The sequence below is a fragment of the Lampetra planeri genome, chromosome 3 (assembly GCF_965212315.1).
Source record: "Lampetra planeri chromosome 3, kcLamPlan1.2.h2, whole genome shotgun sequence".
In the NCBI taxonomy this organism is placed as follows: domain Eukaryota; kingdom Metazoa; phylum Chordata; class Hyperoartia; order Petromyzontiformes; family Petromyzontidae; genus Lampetra; species Lampetra planeri.
In genome coordinates this window covers 12,456,349-12,482,545 of record NC_136109.1, presented here as the reverse complement: position 1 = coordinate 12,482,545, position 26,197 = coordinate 12,456,349, and the positions used below count along the sequence as shown (strand labels likewise).

The following is a 26,197-nucleotide window of genomic DNA, read 5'->3' as shown; positions in this document are numbered from 1 at the left end:
TCTCTTATGGCTATATACAAGATTTAAGCTTTTTGGCAGTCTATAACTCACATTTTGCGTATATAATTACTCATTATTTTCAGCTTGAATGCACTTATATGATGAGTTTCTCATTATTTACAGAAAGTCTTCAACTTGGTTTATTGTCGCACATTGTCCCCACAGTGCTGAGTAAGGAATTGATCACTAAAGGGTCTTGATGTATAAGGTAGCAGAAGACAATAATGGCTATATGGGAGACCCTTGAATATCGCAGGTTTATCGTTCGTTGTTTTGACCTTTCCAAATTAGGTATCATGGGGATTAGTTTTAGCCTTTCGCGGGTATATACTGTACATGTAAGTACCGTATCATTGGCTAAAACCGTGGTGCGGGGCGGCCGAGGAATTCGAGGAAGTGACTCCTCAACCTACGTCGTGCAAGCATCTTGCGGACAAAGACCCCGCTATAGCCTATTAACAGTGCTGTTAGCAAGCACATATGAAGGCTGGCACGGCACACGGGGTTGGTGGCCAGCACCACGCCTAGCCGCCTTTGTCTCCCTTGTGTCGACATTTAGACATCGCACTAGGTACTCATTTAAGGCTGAGTCGACCTAGGGGAGGCCCCCCGTGACTGGTTCAGATAATCATCACTGGTGTTGGCAGTGAGGGGAAATCGAACTTGGATCACTGAGTTCGTAGCGCGGCACGCTGACTGCTACACTACCGCTCCTCTAAGCATCTCGTGGACAAAGATCCCCTGTATAGGCTTAACAGACTGTTGGGGCAAGTGCTATTAGCGAGCACCTATGAAGGCCGGCACAGCACACGAGGGGGTGGGTAGCCAGCACCATGCCTGGCCACCTTTGTCTCCCCAGTGCTGGTGTTTACACATTGCACCAGGTACTTATTTGAAGCTGAGTCCATCTAGGGGAGTCCCAGGACTGGTTCAAATAATCATCACTGGTGTTGGACGTGAGCGAGAATTGAACTCTGTGGTTGCCGGTTTCGTATTGCAGCGCCCTCATCCTTTGCACTACCGCTCCCGACTCAGACAAACGCGCACACACCCACTTTGGATCATCATCCGTAAGTACAGTATTTATACTATTGTCTAGGAATGTTTTTTTGGAATGAGGTGGTGAGCAATTGAGCCCATGTGATAATGACCAATACAAAATACTTTAATAAAAAATGCGATTAGCCTGTATTTTACGGTGATTGGTAGCATTGATGTTTCCATGACCCTTCATATATTTAATAAGTTATTATTACAGGGTTTTTCAAACTCCAGTCCTCGCAACCATCCATGCAACCATCCATGCTGCATCTTTCCGCGTTTACCAATTTACTCCTCAGATTTATATACAAATTAACTTGTTCCACACTGCACACGTCCGGTGATTGTTTAAACACTCTAAGCAATTAACACTGTCTTTTAATAGATCCGATTGAAATCTCGATGCGTGAGCATATACGTGTTCCGTGTGGGTGTACACGTGTTACACATGACGCAGACTGCATTAATTGTGTTGCGCATCAAATGGGATGTGTTTTACTATTTTGTAAAAAAAATTATTTTACCATTTAAGACCCACTCAATTAGCTATATAGCTTTTTTTAGAAGCGTCCTGGCCACAAATTGTAGCTCAACGAAGTGGCTTAACATGTGGAAATTTATAGCAGCCAAAAGCTCTAAACAGCATGTATCTAAATGTGGAGAGAAAACCTGGAGGACCCGGAGAAAAATCCATGCAACCACGGGAAGAAACATGAAAGCTCCAAATATATAGGCATCATGAACCCACAGCCTCCTTCATGCCAGGCGACAGAATTAACATCTCGCCACTTGGGAGCATTCAGAATAGAATCAGTTAATTGGTATTTGAATAGGAAGTAAATTGGTCACCGCAGATATGTTGTGTGGTGCGTCACGAGGACTGGAGTTTGGGAAACCCTGTATAAGTGCATTCCATCTGAATTCTGCTCACATCTTTAGAAAACTTGTACATGACGTCGGCAGGGGTTGGATTTCTTAGCATGCACTTTTGACCGTCGAGAGTAAAAGATGGTTATTGTTGCTATTATTCGTAATAAAGGTTTTTTTTGGGTTAGATCATGTAAATATAAATGTGTCATTAACTCACCACCACCCGACACAGCCAATGAGTCAGGTTTGTCACATGAAGAAAACGTGGCAATTATTTACTGCTTCAGCACACCAGTGTGTTGGAGAGTAAAAGCACAATATTTACAACATTGGATTGGAGAGTAAACCCACAATATTTACGTCTTCCATAAACACTTGTATGCTTAGCCAGATATTTACCTTGGCTTGCAATATTACAATGTAATGCACTTACCATTATAGTATCTAGGATTGGTGTTCCTAAACCAAGAGTAGAGTGAATCCGTCATTTTTTTCCGGAATATATTTCATTTGCTTTTCTTTTGAATGATTTGCGTTTATAAGTACCTATGATAGGGGTTTACACGAAACATGTCGCACTCCCTGTCATCTGCTCGGCTTGTTGGCTGCAGGGGACGGCATGGATCAAAGTGGGAACCCGGCCGACGATGATTTTTCTGAGAAGGAGGTGCCATGTCTTATTGTGGAAGACTCGCAGGAGATGCTAACATCAGGAGAAGCTGCATCTAGCTACCAAACACTCATAACGCACAAGCTTACAGCTCTACGAGAACAGCCAGTCAGCCCTGAACTGGTGACTATTATTTGGACTCCTGCACACAATAAATGCTTTTGACTTTAAGTTCTGTTTAATGTCAACTGGTGCTATGTATTGTATTTTAATGTGCTGATATATATTCTTTCCAGTGGAATTTTGGGTTCTGCTGAATGCATTGTGTGTTTAAAATGTGAACCTGACCTTAAATATTGTCCAGCTGCCTTGTAATGTATAGGGCATAAGTGATGTTATTCATAAATATGAAAATAAAATGGCTCCCCGCTAACGTCTCATTTAAGTTAATTGCTGCCTTGAACTTTTGATATGAATACTAATGACAAGTTATTAATTGCAACTCCCTTTTTCTGTGTTATCTACAAAATATCTTTGTAATGCGGTCACCTACATATTCAGAAGTTGGGAAAGGATTCGATTTTTTTTTGCTGTCAAAAATATATGCCACATTTACATATGCAGGGCCTTTCATTTAGTATGTACGCATGGAGGGGAAGGGGGGGTTAACCCCGGCAGACCTGGTCTTCACCTGAGGACGGCTGCTTGCGTTGTGGCCGAAACGTGAGAATTATTTTATAATGTTTTATTTTTATTATTTTATTATTTTATTATTTCCCTTCGACGTGACTTTACCGAAAGAACCAAGAAGATGACAAGTCCTTGTTTTTGCTGCTCATACCTGTATTTAATATTTGTAGTCTTTGTGCAGGTTTCTACTATTACAGAAAATCAAGATTGAAAACGTATTTCATTGCAACTTGAATGATTGTTAGAAAGTTACTGGAGAATAATATTAGATGGGAATAGGTTTTCCCCTTTTTTTGGCAACAAACAGGTGTTAAAATGTTAGAACACCAAACTTAAACCTTTTACAAGGAATCATGTCTGCATTAACCGCAATGCTTGTGGTCAGAATGCAAAAAAACATACTCTGATAATATATGCATTGTCTTTGAAACTGATTGGTCCACACCAGAGACAGCTTTCTTTTGAGCCACAAGTTCGTGTGGTTAATGCAGACAGGATTCCTTGAATAAGAATTGTTTGGTTTTTTAACATCTTGACACCTGTTTTATTGCCAGAAAGGGTAAAACCTATTGTTATAACGTCTATTTAGTTTAGACTAGGCTGCCCTGTGCTGCATAGTTGAATGTTGCATATTTAGTTTAATGTTGCATATTTGATTAAGCACATGTCAATAATACACCAATTAGATTTAGAAGCCAGATTATTAAGATTGTATTTTTTTTGCACGTGAAACCGAGTGTAAAATAAAAAATGACACAAAAGAGGACAAAGAGAGCAGATACATCGAAACACACTGACAAAGGGAGAAACAAAAATAGACTTAGGGATAAAAAAAACAGACGCATGCAGATTGGGAGAGGAGACAAAAGATAGGGAAACAGGAGACAAAGACAGGGACAGTGAGAGCCAAGGGAGATAGACTTGCTAATTTGTTTACATAATTTCAGTAAACAATGCGATTGTTTTTTTTTAAATGGTCCTAGAAAATAAGTTATGGTGGGTACAACCTCAACAATCAACTTCTCATGAATGTCAGTATTTTTGTTATGGAAATCAAAGCTTTAAGGTTGTATATTTTTCAGGCACTACTGTCCACATCTGGAATGTCTGGACATCAGAAGATAAGCACAGATGTGCTTGATGGAGCACATAGGCCAGACCCTGCACCCTCAGAATCGTGTAGCTTAGAATTAGGCACTACGCCTCATCTTAAAGGTAAGCCTGGACATATAAGCAGATTGCACCTCTGATAATAATAAGTAAATCAGTTTTTAAATGTCATGACCTTGGTCTTCAGCCAAGAATTGTTTTCTGTCCAGTGTTTCTCAGCAGCATCTTTTAAGCAGGTAAATGTTGAAATTGGCTTGAATTGTCAAGTCCAATTATCACAGTGTTGCCTTTTAAACAGATGCTGCTGAGGTTACCTGGTGTTATAGATAAGAGCTCTCTGCACACACTATGGGGATATTCAGCACAATATAGAAACAATTGATAAAACAATCATGCAGTCTTGGCGTGTGGTATTATATGCATGGCAAGGTGTCCGTCATTCACACCATTTCACTTGCGTGACATTCTACAGGGTCAAGGGAGGACTTATTCTGACCAATGAATCCAGGCACTTAAGTTATTGTATTTTAACTTTGTTTAACCTTTTGAAATACAATTCCATCGGCCTATTTTACTTCTGGACATTCTGGACTATTATTTTCCAGCAGCATTTGTTTAAGCTGACAAACTCGACTTTGATTTCAACTCTTGAGTCTCAGCGGCAGAATGTGGCATTTTTAAACAACTGCCTTTGGATTTGTGCAGATAAGCAGACATCTGTTGTTAAAGATGCCTACGAGCAGCCTGCCACTGAGGTGGTGAAACCCAGCAGTGTCGAAGAGGCCTCGTCTGCCGGCTCTACAAAGAAGAGGTACACATTTTAAGTGTATATTGCACTGCTGTTATACAGATTAACGAAATTTTAAACATGAGATACATGACTCTTGAGAAAATTACACTAAATTTAAAATGGGGATATTTAGAAATGTAAAGTTAGTGAAATATAAGCTGGTATATTGTTTTTGTGTAGTATCTTTTCTACGAACAAGTATGGCCTTATTAAATGTTTCCCAAAAGACACTTCAAAGGGTCACACCTGATCTAAATTAACTGAGGAAATTGTTTGCATCACAATAGTGGAGAAGAATAATGAAGACCAGTTAATATTGAGCTGAGTATACTTTCCATATTTCAGCTGTTAGCTTATTCCATTGATGCAATATAAACATCTCAAAGCCAAACATATGCGATTAGGCAGGGGTGAAACAGTAGTGACTTGGTAAAAAAAAGAAATAGGGATTAAAAGATACACTCATGACAAGAGGTAGGGGTAGAATATGGAGAGGTGAATGGTCAAGTAGTAATGGCCATGAAGGATGTTGATGATACTTGATCTACAGGTTGATTTGGAGCCAATAGATCACCTTTTACATGCTTAAGCGAGAATTCTGGCAGGTTAATTTTGTATTTTCTTAATCTCAACATGAAAGCTCAACTGGAAGACATGTCCATAGTAAGAGAAAATATGTGGGTCACAGTAAGGATTAATTAAGGTATTTACAATTGCCAGAGATGTTGCCTAGCTTGTGACATAAAGCGAATATATTAGGGCTAGATACTGTATGTAGCCAACCATGCTAATCTGAGCATGTGTCATTGCCCACTTTTGCCTTTTTTCAAAAGTAAGAGCAACTGAAAGTGTTTTTTTTGATTCACTGAAAAATATAAATCATATGCTGCCTTTTGGGTTCATCTCGCATTTGAAAAAAATGGAAGGTAAACCGTTGTGTGGCTTGTGGCTAATGTAGTTTGTGTGCAAAAGCCTCCGGCCTACCCAGGTCTACCACATGGCAGAGCGGACTGTGCATATGTTGCTGCATGGGGGACTGAGGCTGGAGCCATCGGAGCACGCGCCTTCCACTGGTAACGTGTCGGGAGTAGTGGAGTTGACCATGGCGGGCGATGATGCAGAGAGGGTGGACGAGTCCTGCACACAGGAAGACATGTTTGAATGTTAGTAAAACAAATGTCAGTTCTCATGATTGAATACCATAAGTTGTCTCAAGTACCTGCTTGCTGCATCAATGCACAGACATTGTGAAATAACCTTTGTGGTCCTGTGCATAATGCCACACCTCAGGTGTACACATACTTCATTTTGTATTTGCAGGTACACATTTACAGCAACAACTTTCATATGTTTTATCTGTATAAATTGAATGCATTAGATTCCTCAAAGTGCAGATTGGTTCCTCAAAGTGATGAAGGACACTATTTGCCGAACTCCCTGTGTAACTTGTTTAGGGAGTGCAGAGGGCCGCCAAAGTGGTATAGCTGTGCTTCTGTCGCAAATGTGTATGTGTTCATGCATGCATAAAATGTATGCACATTGTATGCCTACACGTGTGTTTTTTATGTTACATATGTAGTGTGTTCAACTGAGTCACAGACGTACTCTTTGGAGGCAACAAATTTATTAATACCAACACAAGGGGTGATTGCCCCTTAACCAGATAACAACCTATGGTGGTGGACCAGCAGGCTAACTGCACTAATTACACAGTAACTAGCTACAACGGACCGGACCACAGCTCGGGTCCAGGTCCACGTGTTGGAGAGTTTTTTAGGACGTAGAACGTAGAACGTAGATTTTTTCACGATGACAACAGCAGCCGGTCCCTCTCGGGGACCCGGCTTATATCCTTTGTGGCGTGGCTGGCCCCGTCCTTAGCCACGACCACCTTCGAGAACCCTCGAGCAGGATCTTTACCCTGACACGTGACCACCCCTAGCCCCCACCTGGGGGCCCTGTGTAGACTTTACCGGTCACGTGTCCTTCGGGGTAAACCAGAGTGCCATGGCGCTGAGTAACCCCATTCCCATGGCCGGCACTCTCACACCCTATCCTGTCGGGGTCGGCACTGCACACAGAGCGTGGTGCCATCCAGCACTCCCAGTCAGTGCTCACCGAGCCCCTCTAGGGCCGCTACTGCACCCACATATACGTGGTGCCCACGATGTGAATACATCGCACGCTGTGCTTCTATAGGGCCGGCATTACACAGTGACATCCGCGATGTCACTACAGTTGTATTAAAATTGATGTAATATAATTTGTAAGGCTATAGTTATTTTTAAAAAAATCGATTGTCAATTAGGTGCTTTTTAAATTGTTGAGAATTAAACCTAAATTGGAATGTTCCAGCTCTGACATAAATAACGGTGTGGTGGTGTGGCATGCACAGACAATTAATGGCATGTACTAATTGAATGAATATCTTCATTATGAAACATCTGTTATTTCTATGGAGTTGTTATTTTTTGGCTTTATAAGCTTTGTTAACATTTTTCTATGACATTCCACGTATTATGTATAAATATCACTGTGCTTATTAACATTTATAAAACTATATATTTTTAAATGAAATGTAAAGCTGTTGGGATAAGCATAATACAATATAATTTATCAAGGATAGGTCATACATTTAATGTCTTGATATTTTAAGAACATTTTAAATATATTGGTATTGGCCTGCTGAAATAATGTGACTTCATTTTGTGGAAAGTATTGAGCATTATAGACCAAAATTCATTCTCGTTGCATTTTTAAGCATATTTAAACAACTTAGATATGACACCGCACCTTAACGTTTATTGTGATGCTTAAGAACGTATCGTAAAACATGTCCTTAACAATAGGCTTGTGCGTATATTATTGATGTGAGTCATACATGACCAAACTTGCATACAAATTGCATGTGGTGCGTCCTCTATATAAGAACCATTATCACAAGTTGAAATGCACTCATGTGTACCGCATGTTGCTGCCAGGTTCACAGACCCTTGAAAGTCAGGCCAAGCCACTTTCTCCATGCTACACGCCCGTGGACTCCCTGAGAGTGCTTCACCTGTCTGGACACCAGCCCCTGGCCTCTGAGAGCCTGTCGACTGAGTAAGAACTGTATACACAAGGCTTTATTCATGTTGTACATGTTTTGCTGTTAATGTTTACTGGTAAGCAAAATGCATCTAACTTTTTGTTTAGGTTTATATTGTCGGTTTTCAATAATTAATAGTTTTACGGGTATGATATTGTAATAGATAGCATGTGTGTATTTGCACAACGGCATCTTGCCAACTGCTGTAATTCACAATTAGCGAAACATACTTCCAGTTCAACTGTCACAACCGGAATACAGGAATACCTTGCACTTTCGTCTGGTTAGGGACCAGAGCATGGACGAATGTCAAAGCAGAGCTTTTATTTAGCTTGCAAATTTATTATGGCCAGCGAAAACATACTGTGCAAATAACTACAGCAAATATAAAAACGTGCATCCAAATAAAAGAAAAATAAACTTAATAAATAAACAACTAAATACATAAACAAAAAACTAATAAGCAAAACTAAATAAATGCACCTTCAAATATATGTATTGTGTAAGTGGACGATGAATATATTGGTGATTTAGGGGGAATCTAGATTCATAAAATAGGAAGGAGAAAATTGGTGAGGATGAAGTTCATCATCAGAACCGGAAATCAATCTCTTTATTTTGGAGAAGGGGACTTGGATGGAGATCTAACAGGGGCTGGGGCTGATGTTGATGGCTCGGAATCTGAAGGGTTAGGGGGAGGGATGACTGGCGATGGTTGTGGTGGTTGCTTCTTGAAAAAGGAAACCAAGCAACTACATCATGAGGCCTCCTTTGCCAGTACCAAAATATTATAATAGGGTTTTCCCCATTTTTTCTGGCGACAAAACTGAAACCTTTTGCAAGGAATCGTGTTTACATTAACCACAATACTTGCAGTCAGAATGCAAACAAAAAAACAACACTGATAATTTATGCATTGTCCTTGAAACTGATTGGTCCACACCAGAGACAGCTTTCCTTAGAGCCTAGTCTCATACGGTGTTCGACCAGATGACGCCAAAAGGCGCACAGTTCAATGACAACGCACTATCAGAGTAATGAGGGCTCGGGGTAAGCATCTACATCATGAAGCTTCCTTTGCCAGTACCAAAATATAATAATAGGGTAATGTCCTCGTGACTTCGCCAAGAATTTATAGAAAAGTACTAGCCCTTCTGGTGGCAACCTTTGGGTAATGGAGTCTTTATAAATATCCCTATCTGGATGATATTCTCACCAGGGAGTTGTTCAGGTAGGCCCTGTTGCTCATTGCCCAGCATGTTTTTCATCAGCTGGTCAAACACAGGATTTTGGAGGCTGACGCCATCCAGTGGTGCTGGGGGGCTCACGCATAGTGGCTGTTCCATCCCAAGGTCAGTGGGGGCTTACGTCGGACAGTATAACTACACTGGAACTGAGAGCAATTTTGAACACTTACGAGGCTTTTAGTCATTAACCAGGAGGAGGGTCCTTGTGCGCTCTGACAATGTCAAGGCAGTGGCAGTGGTCAACCATCACAGCTCGCTTCACTTTCAGAAGCTGATGCATGTTGCATTGGAAATCTTTTTCTGGGCTCAGCCACTTTGGATATCAATCACTGGCAGCAGTCTACCTCAAGAACATTACCAATCTTGCAGTGGATCAGATGAGTAGGTGGAGGTGAGGCAGCCTTCATAAAAGTCTTCTCTATCTGGCCTGGTGGCAACCGGAGAAGTACAGGTGACCCCGACTTACGATGGCTCGACTTGAGAACCCCCGTTTTTACGACCATTCTTGTAGCAGGTAAGATTCCCACAGTAACGACCAAAACTCATATTTACGACCGCCTAGGGACTGCTACTGACGCTGAGTCGATTGACGACGAGTCTGGCATGTTCTGTATACGTGACAACCCTTACTAGTTGGCTGTGTCGGGTGGTGGCGGGTTTTAATGACACATTTATATATTTACACGATCTAACTCAAAAAACCTGAATTATGGAAGAGGAAATGTGATGCACGTGCAGAACAGTACTTAAGGATTTCAAATGTAAATGTTTGTTTTTGCTTAATAAATGTTTATAAAAGTTACGTTAAGTTACAATAATTTTTTGTTATGGTTATTTTCATTTATTTTCGTGGCCAATTTTGGTATTTTTATGGCATGTAATGGGTTTTCAGGAACGGAACCGGAATGTAAAACATTGCGCATATGGGAGATGAGGGTTCGACTTACAACGGCTCGACCTGCGACTCGTCCAGGAACCAATTAGGTCGTAGGTGCGGGGTCTCCTGTACCTAACAGAAATGACTTGGGTGATGCCAAGTCCTCCAAAAAATTGTCTGATTAATCAATCTGACAAATGATTAACCACTTTTTTTATAGTAGCGCATAATACAGTGTAGCTTTAGATGTGGACGTAGATCAGTAGTTTGTCAGAACTGGTGGTTTCTGAGATGATTACTCGAGAATTTCCATGGAGAAGTGAAATTCTCGGAAGCTCTTTATTGCAGTTTTTCTGTGATTTCCATTGTGTTAATGTGAGATTTGCATTGCAGGTGCTCTGAGGACATGGTAGCTCCCTCTCCCAATGCCTACCGCTCCACACCTATCATTATACCATCCTCCCCAACAGCCCATGATTCTCAAGACAGCAGTCTGGGTAAGGACTTGATTTATATGTCATTGTTCATGAATTTGGTATCTTGAAAAAAGCTCAATTTTTTGTTATTAAACAATGACAATATGGAAGAGGATCACCCTGTACTTTGAGTGCATGGTTTGTTGCATTTATCAAACATTCAAGACTGAAAACCTCTAATTACTACATACAAATGCATTGATAGTGTCCGTTTACAAAGGGTGACATGGTTAAAATACAGGATATTTACCTTCCCCCACAGCTCCAATTAGCACGGTTAGCTATGTATGGTGCGAAATAAATTCAACATACAACATGGCAGCTATATGGAAAACTGAATGAATAAGATGCAATTTTGTACCAAGGTATAACAAAGTTTAAAAAACTTAGAACATTAAAGGTTTACACTAGATAATACATATCTGAATTCGAATAAAATAAATGTGTGATATGATGTCACTTGTCATACCCAACCTATTGTTGAACACTTAAAGTGAGCTCTATGCATGTGCAATGCAGCACATTATTGGCTGTAGTAATACAGGTGGTTGTAGGAATACAGGTGCAATATTGATCATGCCTTTTTGCAGATATGGAGGAGCCCATGGATGTTCTAGCTGCTACATCTCCTCACTGCAAGTCTGATGAGCCTATGGAGACGCAATCCCCAACCTGCACCACTCCTCTTCCGGCCGAAATTCCCAAATGTAAGCAGATATGTTGGTACATTTGATTTATATATGTTTTGAGAAATGTATGGTATTCTGCTTTGGAATAAGTTTACAGCAAAGCTTATTTTCTTCAGAATGTTTGGTAAAGCAATTGATACTTAACAAGGAAGATTGTTGTTTGAAACATTGATCAGGCACTGTTTTCCCTTTCACGGGCACTAACACTAATGTACCCAACCACCTTTAGAGATACATTTTTTACTTTCCTTCATAAATGCCAAGATTCGGAGGCAACATTAACCCAACTTGAACTGTGCGTTATCCAAAAACACTTAATTGGCTTTGGCTTCTATATCCTCGTAATAGATCACATATACATTGTTACCATTGACATTGTTTTTCTTCATTTTCACCAGAATACACCATGAATCACTTTTATATCACTTCCTTTATTTAATTAATCTAAAATACATATTTCTTCTCACGAGTTCGCTATCTCCTGTTTGCATTTCTTTGTTTTTAGCTCTGATGCCTCTCTAACATGCAGTGTTTTTCACACTGCATATCCATCCTCTCAAAGTACCGTCTCATCTGTTGTCTCACTGTAGCTCTGTCTCATCAGATGCAATTTCCTATATTTATCATTTGTTTCTTGTCTTTTCGTTCTGGTATCCCTTCACCTCTCTTTTGTTGTACATGGATTTTTATATACTGTTATGCATAAAAATAAAATATATTATTTGGTTCGAACTGTCAATATTTGGTATTCAACTGAGTTGTAAAAAGTGCTCTTTGGGGAATCCCAAGTTTGCAGGGTGTCACATTGAGACTACTGATACCAGCTCAGGCTTAACACTAGGGGACTACGCAACACAGTTAGATCTACACTTCATTAATGCGGGACACCAGACTAGGATGAAGCAGTTTCTTTGTGAGATCTCGAAGCACATACAGGTGTAGGTAGAATTAGAAACTCAGACAATGCGGAAGTCATCCTGGGAACCAACTGATTTGGAAATGTTGGCTATAGTTTGCATTCACAATCATGTATGGAAAGCATGGACCAGTAAGCTAATTATTCACGAAAAATATACAATCTATGGTATTGCTTTTATGTTACGTAATGTATTTTAATGAATAACAATCGTGTTGTATACACTTAGACTTCGCTTAGCGCTTAACATGCGTTCCTAGAGAAGTTAACTCGAATCATATCAGCACTCAAAGGGGTCATTATACCATTGTATATATATAGGAAGTAAACGCACATCGGCGGGCAGGCATGTTTTATAAAGGACTGGCAAGCGCTGCTTGGCTCAGAGCATTCGTCGTTCTCATTGGCTGAGCGAATGTAAACAAAAATGGCGGGTGCATTTACTTGACGCTGTGTGTTCTCACTCGTAAAAGCTTTTCATATTTTTGGATTTTCTTTTTTTTGTAAAAAAAAATCTCCAGGACAAAGAACGATATAACGAATCGGCGTTCTATGGCGTAGCGCTAAGCGACATCTGTTTGTATTGTGTAATTCAAAGACAAAATTGCGTGACCATGCCCAGAACTGATTATGGAACTTCTGTTGGAAAACAAAATGGAACCGTATTATTTTGTATGCAGTAAAATCCCGGCTTGCCAGATCTCATCTTTCGCTGCACCATTTCTGGATAAATAATTTTAAAAATTCCCTGCAGCATTCAGCACCAATTAGAGCACACGAGTTGCAGTGCACGCACATGTTTTGTAACTGCATGTTGCTCTGTAGCCTCGTCTTGCCTTCTGCTCCTCCGTGTTCTCTTTCATCATCTCACTTTACTTTCATCCTTTTTTGTCTTTTTAAAATTCATTTTCGTGTGTTTTTATTCAATGTTTTTTTACTTATTGGAGGGCACCAACACACCTTAATGGTAGTACAGTGCAGTCGATTTTGATTTGCACTATACATGTGTTTTATAGTCTAAATTATCATTACAATGTTTTATACATTGTAAATATGTAACTTGAATTTTGAATGCTGTCTATGGTTTATAGAGCAATTTAAGTGTAGTATTGATTTTAATTATTTTTGTGGCTAGTCACACTTTTCAGCTAGCCAGACCAGTTCTCCCCCCTGTTAGTCCGGCTAGCCGAGGCTTTACTCGATATAGATTTCTCTAAATGTTATTTTCGGAAATTAGTCACCAGAGAGGTGCAAATGACATGACAGGTAAAACCACTGTGGCTGTGACTGGATGTGAATACTTTTGGCGCTAGATTGAAATTATTAATCCACCCAGAGACATCTTCAGTTTGACATTTGGCATCTTGTTAATTAGCTGTACACGAATATATTTGCCTTAAATTCCCACTTCCAGCAGGAAGATGGCGTGTCAAGACGATTTTGAGCTTCACGCCATTTATCAGCCATTTTGCTTGTGACTAGCAACAGTGAGCACATCATCCAAAGTATACATGATGGTACTGATGTGTGCATTCATCTTGGTGGTGTTGCTTGCATGTCTTGGTCTAATAGTGTCTGCATAAATCATTTGGAGAGTGGTCAAATGCCCTCTCCTCATCTGATGGGGCAACATAAAAAAAACATCGCGAATTCTATTTCACGCGACTTCCCAGTCAAAACACCAGATACATTAACAATATAGAGATAAATAAATAAATGCTATTTGAGTGGACGTCAGCCCACATAGCCACAGAGCCACTTTGCAGCCTCCTCCTCCAGCACTTGCACGGCAACCAGTGCGCCCGGCACTCCCTGATGCACTTTACAGCCAAAGCTGATCTGTGCCATGGTCTCCTGCTCCCCTTGTCACACCAGAAGCGGGTTAACTCCATTATAACGCAAGCTTGCCATGACACAGAGTAACCAGTGGATGTTGCAACCCCATTACAAAGCTCTGAGGTCCCTGGATGATTCAAGGGCATTTTTTCTCTCCAAACCCATATCCTTAACCCCGTTCCTTGCAAAGATAATTAATTCAATATTCCTTCACGGTATCATTGACAATTCTGTATTATAGAGCTTTTTCCATATTTGAAGCTACTTGTGCGATTAATATTAACAGAAGTTTGCCATTGTTTTACAGGCATACCTCATGTACAAGCCACTGCTGCACAGGCAGACAATGAGATCAAGCCTACTGTTCCGTTGTCACCCAAGCCAGCATCTCAACCTGCTCAAGGGGTACTCAAGAATCCTGAGGAGGCACAAATGCAGAGAGAAGTGCAGACACAACATGTGACACAGGCTCGGCAGACATCACATGCTACCCACGAGGCAGACACTCAACATTATACACAACAATTGCAGACACAAAAAAATACCCAAGAGCCACAGACACATAACATGCCACAGCCTCAGCAGGTTACACAGGATGCAGAAATGTTAAAGGTTTCTCAAGATGTACAATTATCGCAAGAATTACAAGAGGCACCACAAGATGAACAGGCTCAGCCACTGCACACTGAGTCTCCTGAAGAGGAACTAACACACCTGAAATCACAGACCAAACAGGCTTCTCAGCAGCCACAGACACACCCAATCACCCAAGAGGCACAAGAACACCACAAATCCCAGGAGGTGAAAACACACCAAGAGGAGACACAAGAGCAAGAGAATACAAAGATACATCAGTCGCATAATGTAGCCCAGGCGGCTCATATTCAGGAGAAACCATCCTCTCCAGTTGCCATCTGTATTCCTCCATCAGAACCCGAGTTCTCTCATGTGAGTATAACATTGCGTTTATATATGTTGGAACTTTTATTATAGCAGTTGTATTATGTGATTGCATCATAACGAACTGTAATTCATAAAATTTTGGTTTGGCCAAATTTATTCTAACATTTTTATTTAAAAAAGCCTTCGTACAACATGCAACCAACTCTACATTAAGTTAGCAATGATATCCCATATTCTGTCAGAATACAATTGATTTTGTATAGTTGATATATAATACATGTAGGCTTCACAGCCAATATGATACGTAATGTTTTTTTTGTTTAGGCAACATGATGATTTGGCCAAAATTATGTTGTATGACCATCCACTGCTCATCATGGTCAAACAAATGAAATTCTCAAATGTGCAAGCATATATTGTGCCAATCATTGTATCAGCTTACCGGTTAGTTGAAAAACTTTTGACTAGAATGTAACATTTTTGATTTAAAGCTTTCGTGACTGCAGGGATTCATATTCTTGGTTCTTTCGGTAAAGTCACGTAGAAGGGAAAAAAATATATATATATATAAAACAATACAATTATCACGACGTTTCGATTGCAACACAAGCAATCATCATCAGGTGTGAAAACCACAGCAATTAGATGTAACTTTTTGCTTGAAACTGTGGAAAACATGTTCAGGACAAAACCCTGCAATTCAAAATAATCATGTCCACTGACCCGAATTAGAAAGTTCGTTCGTTTCTTAATCCGCTTGTCCTGGTGAGGGTCACGGTATTGCCTCCCTCCATAATGTTGTTTAATTTCAATTGTTGGTTCTGATATTCAATTTCCTGTACACGTGAACTTCTCTTCCTGCAAACGTCATGAAGTCATGGCACATTGGTTATTATCGAGACATTCCACATTGCATGATTTTTCTATTGGTGTGTCATATTGACCACCTGAATTAACAGGTTGGAATTTGAAGGAAAAAGATGGGTGTGAAACGTTTGTTGTAAAAAGTTACGTGTCCGAAATTGACTTGCCAAATGCATTACTCCCGTAAGCTTATGAGGCCCGTTTTTTATTCTGATTAATAAATATGCGTGAAAAGTAGTGTGTACAGGAGACCCTTGAATATGCCGGGGGTTACTTTCTTGGAAAGTGCCACGAAAGCCAACACCGCGGTATTCAATACTTAAGCCTTCCCGAAATGATAGGGTTAGGTACAAGGCGACAAAAAATGGACACATTACAACTAAAATAAGTACGAAACTGTATGCCAAAAAAACAAACAAACTTAATATTCGAAATTATTTATACATGTGTAGTGGTGATACGCGCTGGGTGTATATGTCGTGTGCCAGCGCGTATGTACGGGTGTGTGTGTGGTGACGCGCGCTGACGGGGAGGAGCAGGCGTCAGTGCGCGGGTGGGGGTAGTGCTGCTGATTGGCTGTGTGCCGGTGACGCGCCCAGAGGGAGTGATCGGGTAGCAGCGCGGTGTGATTGGTCGGGGAGTGGGAACACGCGCTGAGCGGAACCGGATCGTAGGGATAGCGCGTGGGGATTGGGTAACTGAGGAGCGGTGCCGACGTTGAGGTCCGCATCCGCTCCGTCTCCCGGGAAGAAGGGGTATATAAGGTGATGCACAGAGGAGCAGGGGGCAGAAGTGGAACCATCTAAGAATGAAGACGAAGGTGCAGAGATAGAGCCCGGAGAGGAGAGTAATGGAGAGTAGAGGAGAGTAAGGTATAGTGTGTAGCCAGCGAGAGAGAAAGGTCTACACGAGCTGAGTAAGGTATAGTGTGTAGCCAGCGAGAGAGAAAGGTCTACACGAGCTGAGTAATGTATAGTGTGTAGCCAGCGAGAGAGAAAGGTCTACACGAGCTGAGTAATGTATAGTGTGTAGCCAGCGAGAGAGAAAGGTCTACACGAGCCGAGTATGCATACGGTGTAGCCAGCGAGAGAGAAAGGTCTACACGAGCCGAGTATGCATACGGTGTAGCCAGAGGGAGATGCAAAGTCTACACGAGGCGAGTGGAGAGTGTAGCAGAGGCGCAGAGTCTACACGAGGCGAGAGAGGAGTGTAGCCGAGGCGCGGAGTCTACACGAGGCACAGAGAGCCGGCAGCACAGAATCCAGAGTCAAGAGAAGCGCATTGTGAGAAGAGAGGCCACGCGTTGTATTGTTACGAGTCAAGATTTAATAAAAGAAGTGTGTTCCCGTCAAGGAGTTTCCTGCCGTCATTTTCCAATACTTCATCTGGCGTCAGAAGTGAAACGGGCTTCCAAGTATGGAGACGAGGAAGACCCGTAGGACCCACGGGATTGACCGCGAGGAAGACCTGGACGACTCGGGGCCGCTGGTGGCGGGGGGTGAGGAAGAGGACTTGCCCACGCTGCAGGGTCCGTCGACGGCGCCGGCCGAGCGACCGGGGACAGACGCCGGGCTTCGTGAGGCGCACTCCCGACTGGCGGAGCTGCTGCTCGCCACCGCGTCCATCTTGGCGGAGATCAGCTCGTCGGGAGGAGCGGGGACGGTGGGGGACATTTTACAAGGTCGCCCCGCAGATTCCCGCCAAAACGAATGGGGGATTCCCGCCATTGCGCCTGGGCCTACTTTTGGCGGGAACGGCGAGCGCCACGTGGTGGTGGGTTCCCAAGCGCGCGCATCGACGTCATCAGCGCGCGAGGGGGTCCGCCATCTTACGTCTGCTGCTGGAGCCGCCATCTTAGACACCGACGGACAGGCGGAGAGGAACCACGAGGCGGATGACTTCATTTTTCAGCAGCGCCTGCCCACGTTGTCAGCCTTCAAGGCGGAAGGCGGAGACTGGGGCCAATTTCAGCGAAGGTTTTTGGCCCATCAAGAGATGTCAGCGTGGTCCGATGCTACGGCGCTGCGGGCATTGCCCGCCATGCTGGACGACGATGCGCTCGCGGCCTTCAGGGCTGCACGGAAGTCGGACCGCTCCACGCTGAAGGATGCGCTGGGGTTGTTGGCCAGGGTCTACGGGCCTCCCTCTACGTGCCGCCACCAGTTCTACGCAAGACGGAAAGCGGCCACGGAGACCGCGCTGGCCTATCGCACGGCGTTGCTGGCTCTTGCTGATGCTGCGTTCCCTCGGATGGACGAGGAGGGCCAAGACGCGATGGTTTTGGAGCAGCTGCTCAAGTTGGCGCAGGACCTGGGGGTCCCTATCAACACAGCTGACGAGATTGATATTTCTTCTTTGAGAGTCGCCACGAGTATTCAAGCGCACGAGGCCCTACAACGGAAGCAAGGCGTTGGTTGCAACGCTGCTGTCGTCGCAGCCCCGGGTTTGGTGGTCGCCGAACCCCAAGTCGTCAGCCCACGAGAGGAGGCGTTCGCCACGGGACGACCAGGGGACTGGAGGCCGGGGGCCCGGTCGCCTCTGCGATCGGGCCGAAAGTCGGAGCAACCAAGATCTACTCCGACCCTCGTCACGTGCTATAACTGCGGCCTCCGGGGCCACGTGGCGTCCGGGTGCCGCGCTCCGCGGCAGCGCGCCATGGGAGCTCGGCTGGACGACGACCGAGAGCCCAAGTCATCTCTACAATCCCCGGCAAGTCGCGGCACCTCACACGCTCGGCCTGTTTATTCGGCACACATGGGACGCCGCGTTGCGGCGGAGGAGGGCCGGTTAAGGTTCGGGGATTCGGTTCGGCGAGGGGGGTTCGGCCGGGACCAGGGAGACATTGAATGGGCGGAATTGGGGCATAGAATTGTGGCTGCTTCGGCGGGTTCGTCCGTTGTTACGGGATCTATTGATGGGGTTGAGATTAGGGTGTTAGTGGACACGGGGGCATCGGCAACTATTATATCGGACCTCATTTATAATATTCTTCCGGTCCAATGTCGTCCGCTGCTTCCAGTGGATGTGCCATTTTACGCCGCTAATGGGGGATCGTTGGGCATTATCGGTCAGGTTAGGGCGTCCATTTGCATTGGAGATATCAAATTGTCGGGACCCGTTTTCGTTTCGTCTTCTTTGGCAGTTCCGTGTCTTTTGGGCACTGACTTTTTGGCTAAAATGCCCATTAAAATTCTTATCGATCAACGATGCATTGAACTGCCATCGGGTCGCCGGATTTCATTTTTGACGGGCCCTACTGACATTCGGACGGCGTGCGCTACGATACAAGCGGTGGCGACGCAGACAGTGCAAGTGCCCCCGGGTTCACAGATGTTGATTCCCCTCCGGTTGCGGAAACCATGGGTGAGGGAGGCTTCGGGACAGAGTATGCTTTTGGGTCCTTCTAACAAGGCTGTCGGGGGTCTTGATTTATCGGTGGCTCACACTTTGGTGCGGGCTGACAGGGATCCGTTTGTGATGGTTTTGAACGCGGGGTCGCGACCAGCTGTCATTCCGCAGGGCACCGTGCTGGCTCACGCGGCGCAGGTCCCTGGGGATGATGGGTTGGTTGCGCAGGTGGGCTCGAGCCCCGCGCGGAACGTTGAGCCAAGGGAAGACCTTGAGTGGGTCCATTCGTTATGTGCCGCCTCGGACGATTTGTCGGCGGCGCAGTTGGGTGCGCTGCGCGAGTTGCTCATTGAATTCTCTGATGTATTCAGTAAACATAAGTATGACATTGGGTGCACGGATTTGTTGCACCATCACATTGAAACAGGCGATGCGGCGCCGGTCAGGCAAAATCCCTTCCGACTGAGTCCCGTGGAGAAGGAACATGTTCAGTCGGCTGTTAACGATATGCTAGAAGCCGATATTATTTCGCCCTCCTCTAGCCCGTGGGGAGCGCCTATTGTGCTGGTTAAGAAGCAGGACGGGTCCCTGCGATTCTGCGTTGATTTCCGTCGCCTGAATAAGATCTCTGTGGCTGACGCGTATCCGCTCCCCAGGATGGATGAGTCCCTCGATGCATTGTCTGGTGCGCGATATTTTTCGACTCTTGATTTGTTATCGGGGTTTTGGCAGTTGCCGCTCGACGAAGAGTCGAAACCTAAGACAGCATTTCGGACTCCAGGGGGGCTGTTCCAGTTTAACCGGTTACCCATGGGACTTCACTCCTCTCCAGCGACGTTTCAGCGACTTATGGAGCTGGTTTTGTCGGGCTTGCAGTGGGATACATGCTTGATTTATATGGACGATGTCATTGTTTTCAGTAAAACGTTTGAGGAACACCTCCGGCGATTGAGAGGGGTGTTCTTGCGAATGCGATCGGCTAAGTTGAAATTTAAACCGGCCAAATGTCACCTCCTTCGTAGGTCCGTTAGATACTTGGGTCACATTGTCGATTCTTCGGGGATCTCCACCGATCCCGCGAAGACGGATTGTGTCGGTTCGTGGCCGACACCTACGTCCGTTTCTGACGTGCGTAGTTTCATCGGGTTTGCTTCTTATTATCGGCGGTTCGTTGAGCACTTCGCCACTATTGCAAAACCCTTGCACGCTCTAACGGCGAAGGGAGTGAAGTTCAAATGGGGACCGGAGGAGGAGGCCGCGTTTCGCTCCCTCCGGGACGCCTTGGTGGGTGCCCCACCCTTGTGTTATCCCGATTTTGCCAGTCCCTTTTTGCTGGACACGGATGCTAGCAACACGGGCATTGGGGGGGTGCTATCCCAAGTCGTTGGGGGTGTCGAAAGAGTTGTCGCCTACGGTAGTAGGGTGTTGTCTCCGGCGGAGCAGCGCTACTGTGTCACCCGTCGCGAGCTGCTTGCCATTGTTTTTTTTGTGCAGCAGTTTAGGCCATATCTTTATGGTCGTCACTTTACAGTCCGAACGGACCACGCGGCGCTACAGTATTCATTGAGGGTCGCCCAGCCCTCGGGCCAGTTGTCGCGTTGGTTGGAAGTCCTCCAGGACTATCAGTTTACGACTACGTACCGTAAGGGGTTGCGACACACGAATGCCGATTGCTTGTCGGGGTTGCTGCCTTGTGATGAATGCGCGTGTTTGTCGGGATCGGCGCGCTGTAAACCGACGCTTGCGGGGGAGATGGGGGCACTGGCTGCGACAGCGGGCGCACCGATCGGGGATGATTCCACTGCCTCTCAGGGTCGGGACTCGCTGCTCTCGCTGTCGCTCAGCGAATGGGGCCGCCTCCAGATGGCGGACAGCTCGCTGCTAGCATTGCGCCGCAAGGTTGGGGGTCCCGAGGGGGACCAGGAGCGTACCGGCTCCTATGTACTTGAGCGGGGCGTGTTATTGAAAGGGGACAGTTTGTCCCGGCGGAACGCACTCGTGGTGCCTTCCGCTGTGAGGGGGAGGGTTGTCTTGGCGGCACACGAACGCCTCTTGCACTTGGGGGTTAACAAGACGCTTGCCCTGCTTCAGCGTGACTATTACTGGCCGGGAATGGGAAGTGATGTGGTGCATATTCTGAAGGGGTGCGTTGAGTGCGCCAGGCGTAAACCACCGGCCGTGGCAGCTAATCCACCGCTGCAATCTATTCAGGTCTCGCGTACCAACGAGCTCGTTGCACTCGATATTTTGGGGCCCTTCCCAGTCACGCCGAGAGGGAATAAATATTTGTTAGTGGGGGTCGAATACTTTACCCGATGGCCTATGGCGTGGCCTCTCGCTAACCAGTCGGCAGCGGCTGTGACGGATGCCTTCGTCCAGGGCTATGTCCTGGACAAGGGGGCTCCCGAACGCCTGCTGACCGACCAAGGTAAAAATTTTTCGAGTAAATTGTTGCAAGAGGTGTGCGATCTGTTGGGTACCAAGAAGGTGCGTACCTCCCCGTACCACCCGCAGACTGACGGGATGGTGGAGAGACTCCACAAAACCTTGACTTCCATGCTGTGCCAGCAGGTGTGCGAGGCACATGTAGATTGGGACCTGCAGGTCCCGGGAGTCCTTGCCGCGTATAGAATGGCCCCCCATGCAGCTACGGGGTTTTCCCCATTCTATTTGATGTACGGTCGGGAAGCTGACCCGCCAATAGAAACGCAACTTGGCCTGTCCGCTCCACGAACTAATTCTAATTTGGCAGAACATATTAAGTTTAATATTCACAAGCTGACAGAGGCAAGGGAGGCCGCGCGGCTTAATTCGCGGGCTCGCCAAATTGCTAATGAACGGTTGCGGGCACGGAAGGTGTCCATGCACGAATGGAAACCAGGTGACAGGGCCTGGCTGCATTGCCCTCAGGCACCCTTGGCTACGTCGCCTAAATTGTTGAGACCGTGGAGGGGACCCGTGGAGGTCGTGCGCGTTGCACGGCCCCAGTGCGTTCAGATAAAGTGGGGAAAGCGCCGGTGGTACGTTCACCCCTCCCGACTGAAACCGTTCTCGCCTCCATATGGCCTCCCCTTGTGTCGTGATGGCCGGGCGTGTGACGTGACCGGCGACCCAGAGGGGGAAATGTCTCTGCCTGATCCACACGTATTTTCGCCTGATCTGCTCCCAGGTGTCTCGGAACTGACAGCTGCCGATCACCGGCGGCCGGTTCTCCGCGGCGGGGCCGGCCCTTTCAGGCCCGTTCCGCGCCGTCTGGAGCAGCCGGAACCGCCGGACGGTCGTCAGTGTCCCGCCCCATACGATGGACCAGCCAGACGGACTCGCGCCAGGTCGTGCTACTTTGCATGACCTGCCTCGTGAGGAGTCAGGGCAGTTGGAGCGCCTCGTCACTGCGTGTAGTCGCAGGGACGTGGGGCGCGTTCGTTTCGAATTTGCTCGTATCGTGTTATTGTTGACTTTTCGGGTTCATTGTCAATCTGTACATAGTTATTCTTGTTGTTGTTGTTGTTGTGTTATGTTACGGGGCACACTCGGGGGGTTACGGGGTTTTTTTTTGTTGGTTGTCGTTTTATCGTCGCGGTTGGTTGTTGTTAGCAGCCGGGCCGGCTGCGAGCTATGTGGGAGGGGGTGATGTAGTGGTGATACGCGCTGGGTGTATATGTCGTGTGCCAGCGCGTATGTACGGGTGTGTGTGTGGTGACGCGCGCTGACGGGGAGGAGCAGGCGTCAGTGCGCGGGTGGGGGTAGTGCTGCTGATTGGCTGTGTGCCGGTGACGCGCCCAGAGGGAGTGATCGGGTAGCAGCGCGGTGTGATTGGTCGGGGAGTGGGAACACGCGCTGAGCGGAACCGGATCGTAGGGATAGCGCGTGGGGATTGGGTAACTGAGGAGCGGTGCCGACGTTGAGGTCCGCATCCGCTCCGTCTCCCGGGAAGAAGGGGTATATAAGGTGATGCACAGAGGAGCAGGGGGCAGAAGTGGAACCATCTAAGAATGAAGACGAAGGTGCAGAGATAGAGCCCGGAGAGGAGAGTAATGGAGAGTAGAGGAGAGTAAGGTATAGTGTGTAGCCAGCGAGAGAGAAAGGTCTACACGAGCTGAGTAAGGTATAGTGTGTAGCCAGCGAGAGAGAAAGGTCTACACGAGCTGAGTAATGTATAGTGTGTAGCCAGCGAGAGAGAAAGGTCTACACGAGCTGAGTAATGTATAGTGTGTAGCCAGCGAGAGAGAAAGGTCTACACGAGCCGAGTATGCATACGGTGTAGCCAGCGAGAGAGAAAGGTCTACACGAGCCGAGTATGCATACGGTGTAGCCAGAGGGAGATGCAAAGTCTACACGAGGCGAGTGGAGAGTGTAGCAGAGGCGCAGAGTCTACACGAGGCGAGAGAGGAGTGTAGCCGAGGCGCGGAGTCTACACGAGGCACAGAGAGCCGGCAGCACAGAATCCAGAGTCAAGAGAAGCGCATTGTGAGAAGAGAGGCCACGCGTTGTATTGTTACGAGTCAAGATTTAATAAAAGAAGTGTGTTCCCGTCAAGGAGTTTCCTGCCGTCATTTTCCAATACTTCACATGTAAAAATCCGAGACAAACATTTCTAGACAATAAATAGTACAAATACTCATTAAATACTGTACTTACTGATGATGATCATGATGATCCAAGGCAGGTGTGTATGTATGTGTTTGTGCGCGAGTGGAAAGTGGTAGTGCTATCATTAACGTGTTGCGCTACGAACTGGCGACCCGAGTTCCATTCCCGCTCACACCCAACACCAGTGGTGATTATCTGAATTGGTCCTGGGCCTCCACGAGGTCGACTCGTACTCAAATGAGTACCTTGTGCAATGTGGAAACATCGCCACTGGGGAGACAAAGGCGGCCGGGCGTGGTGCTGACCACCCACCCCCTCATGTGCTGTGCCGGCCTTCATAGGTGATCGCTAACAGCACTTGCTCCAACAGTCTGTTAAGGCTACACTGGGAATCATTGTCTTTGCCCGTGAGGATGCTTGTACGGCTAAGGTAGAGGTGCCAATCCATGTCTTTCCCCACAGTTTTAATTTTAATATCGAGGTAAATGACCTGAAAGATTTAGTATAGTGGTCTTGAAGAACAAGCAGATCTTAGTTTTTTCTAATCATATATTTTTATTGCTAAAGTCTTGTAATCGTACCTTGATGTTAATTCTCACGAATTCACTTTCCAGGACATTTTTATCCCAACACCTGCAGATGGTATCAATCCCCCAGCCTCCAATGTTCTAAAGCCTGTGGACACACCATTGAAAACGGAGCCAATAACTACAGTGCGAAGTGTATCGGATGGCAATCTGAATACCAGTGAAGGAGGAGACGCGTCTTTCCACTTGCAGCTTTTCAGTGAAGAACACACGGAGTCGGACCACCTAGCATCCCTGCAGCAGTTTATATCTATGCAGGAGTCTCAAAATTTGCAAACCAGCCAAATACCATCAGACAAGCTGGACACAGACACCAAACACGTCAGCCAGTCCGATGTAGTTGAAGATAAAAACAACCAACCAGAAGCAACAACCAACCCTCTGAATAAATCTGAAATGGCTCTAAAGCATGGGCGAGGTGATCCATCCAAATTGGCCAGTGACACGAAGGAAATACAAATTGAATCTGGGCCATCTGTTAATTTGCATTTATGCTCAACTGCAAAAGAGGACACTTCCGAGGATCAGGACAGTGAACCAAATGAAGAAACACAGATTGATGAGGAAATGGAGGAGGCTCTGGATTTCGCTGGGAATAATTCATCATTACTGGAAAAGAATACTGATTCTCCGTTACAGGTGATGGAATCTAAGGTTAATGAGCCTCAAATTAGTTGTCCCCCAAATAAGAGCGAAGATGCTTTAGGAAAACATGGTATTGATAAAGAAACAAAGGTAATTGCCATTATTCCTGCATTAGAGCCTAGCCATAGTGATTGTGTTTCTTTAGAACCTAGTAATGTAAAAATGGATCAACCTGAACAAAATAAAAATTCACAAACGGAGCTTACAAAAAGTTCAGAAGCAGTTGAAGCCATGCAAGTTGAAAAAGTTATCGATACCAACACAAGTTTGTCATCACAACCAAAATTTAAATGTCTAGAAGTTATTGATGAGGCTACTGTCAAAAATCAAGAGCCTCGTAGCCCACTGGAGGTGGAGGTAGATGGTTCATCAGGGGATTGTGAAGATGACACAGGAGCTGATGTGGCTCTCCACCTGTCACTTTCAGAATCCCAAGCTGAATCACAAATAACCGATTCATCAGTCATCGTGGACAACAGTGTCGGCAACTTGTCAGGCAAAAGCATCCAAAATGGGAACTCCACGGCACCAGTCGATCCCCTAACAAGGTCACTGATTTTAAATGAAAGCGGAACGTCTGAAAAATGTAGTTTGAAGATAATTGACAACGAAACCCAAAATACAGAAGAAGCCGTAGTGCTTGAAAAGCACGCTGCAGAAAGTCAGCATTTCCAAAGCGAACCTATAACAGCACAGCCTAAAGGGTCTGATCAAGATGTCTGCTCACAAAGTAAAGCTGTGAACAAGGATGCAGAAGAGATGCAGATATCACAAAACAAACCAAGGTTGGAAGAATCTGAAGGTGGCTTTCAGGGTAGAGCTGTGGAGGCTGAAGTAAGAAATGTCCTGGAACATGAAACATCACAACAACAAGCAGCAGGGACAGCCAAGCTGTCCTCGTCTGAAGATGATGCTGATAACTCAGTAGTAGAAGAGACCAATAAGACTAACCTATCCTGTTCATCATCTAATGGTATGCGAATACATTCACAGACATACAGGTGTGCATTTCAGTTTTGT

At 45.4% G+C, this 26,197-nt stretch overlaps 1 protein-coding gene across 4 annotated transcripts in view; it reads left to right on the top strand.

The window, feature by feature from the left end:
• Positions 1–26,197, top strand: part of TP53BP1 (tumor protein p53 binding protein 1) — a 68,481-nt gene that overhangs the window by 2,942 nt on the left and 39,342 nt on the right. For 2 of the 4 annotated variants that reach the window (XR_013589122.1, XM_078620902.1), the window contains exons 3-12: positions 2,523–2,704; positions 4,294–4,426; positions 5,027–5,132; positions 6,084–6,274; positions 8,093–8,213; positions 9,471–9,551; positions 10,717–10,820; positions 11,390–11,506; positions 14,548–15,188; positions 24,560–26,150. Coding sequence is in view for 3 of the 4 variants with exons in the window: in XM_078620902.1 (XP_078477028.1) it covers positions 2,531–2,704; positions 4,294–4,426; positions 5,027–5,132; positions 6,084–6,274; positions 8,093–8,213; positions 9,471–9,551; positions 10,717–10,820; positions 11,390–11,506; positions 14,548–15,188; positions 24,560–26,150 (3,259 nt within the window). In the remaining variant the exon portion in view is untranslated. Of the gene's footprint in view, positions 1–1,000; positions 1,071–2,522; positions 2,705–4,293; positions 4,427–5,026; positions 5,133–6,083; positions 6,275–8,092; positions 8,214–9,470; positions 9,552–10,716; positions 10,821–11,389; positions 11,507–14,547; positions 15,189–24,559; positions 26,151–26,197 lie in introns of all 4 variants that reach the window. The other 2 variants (XM_078620910.1, XM_078620920.1) reach the window with 2 other exon arrangements.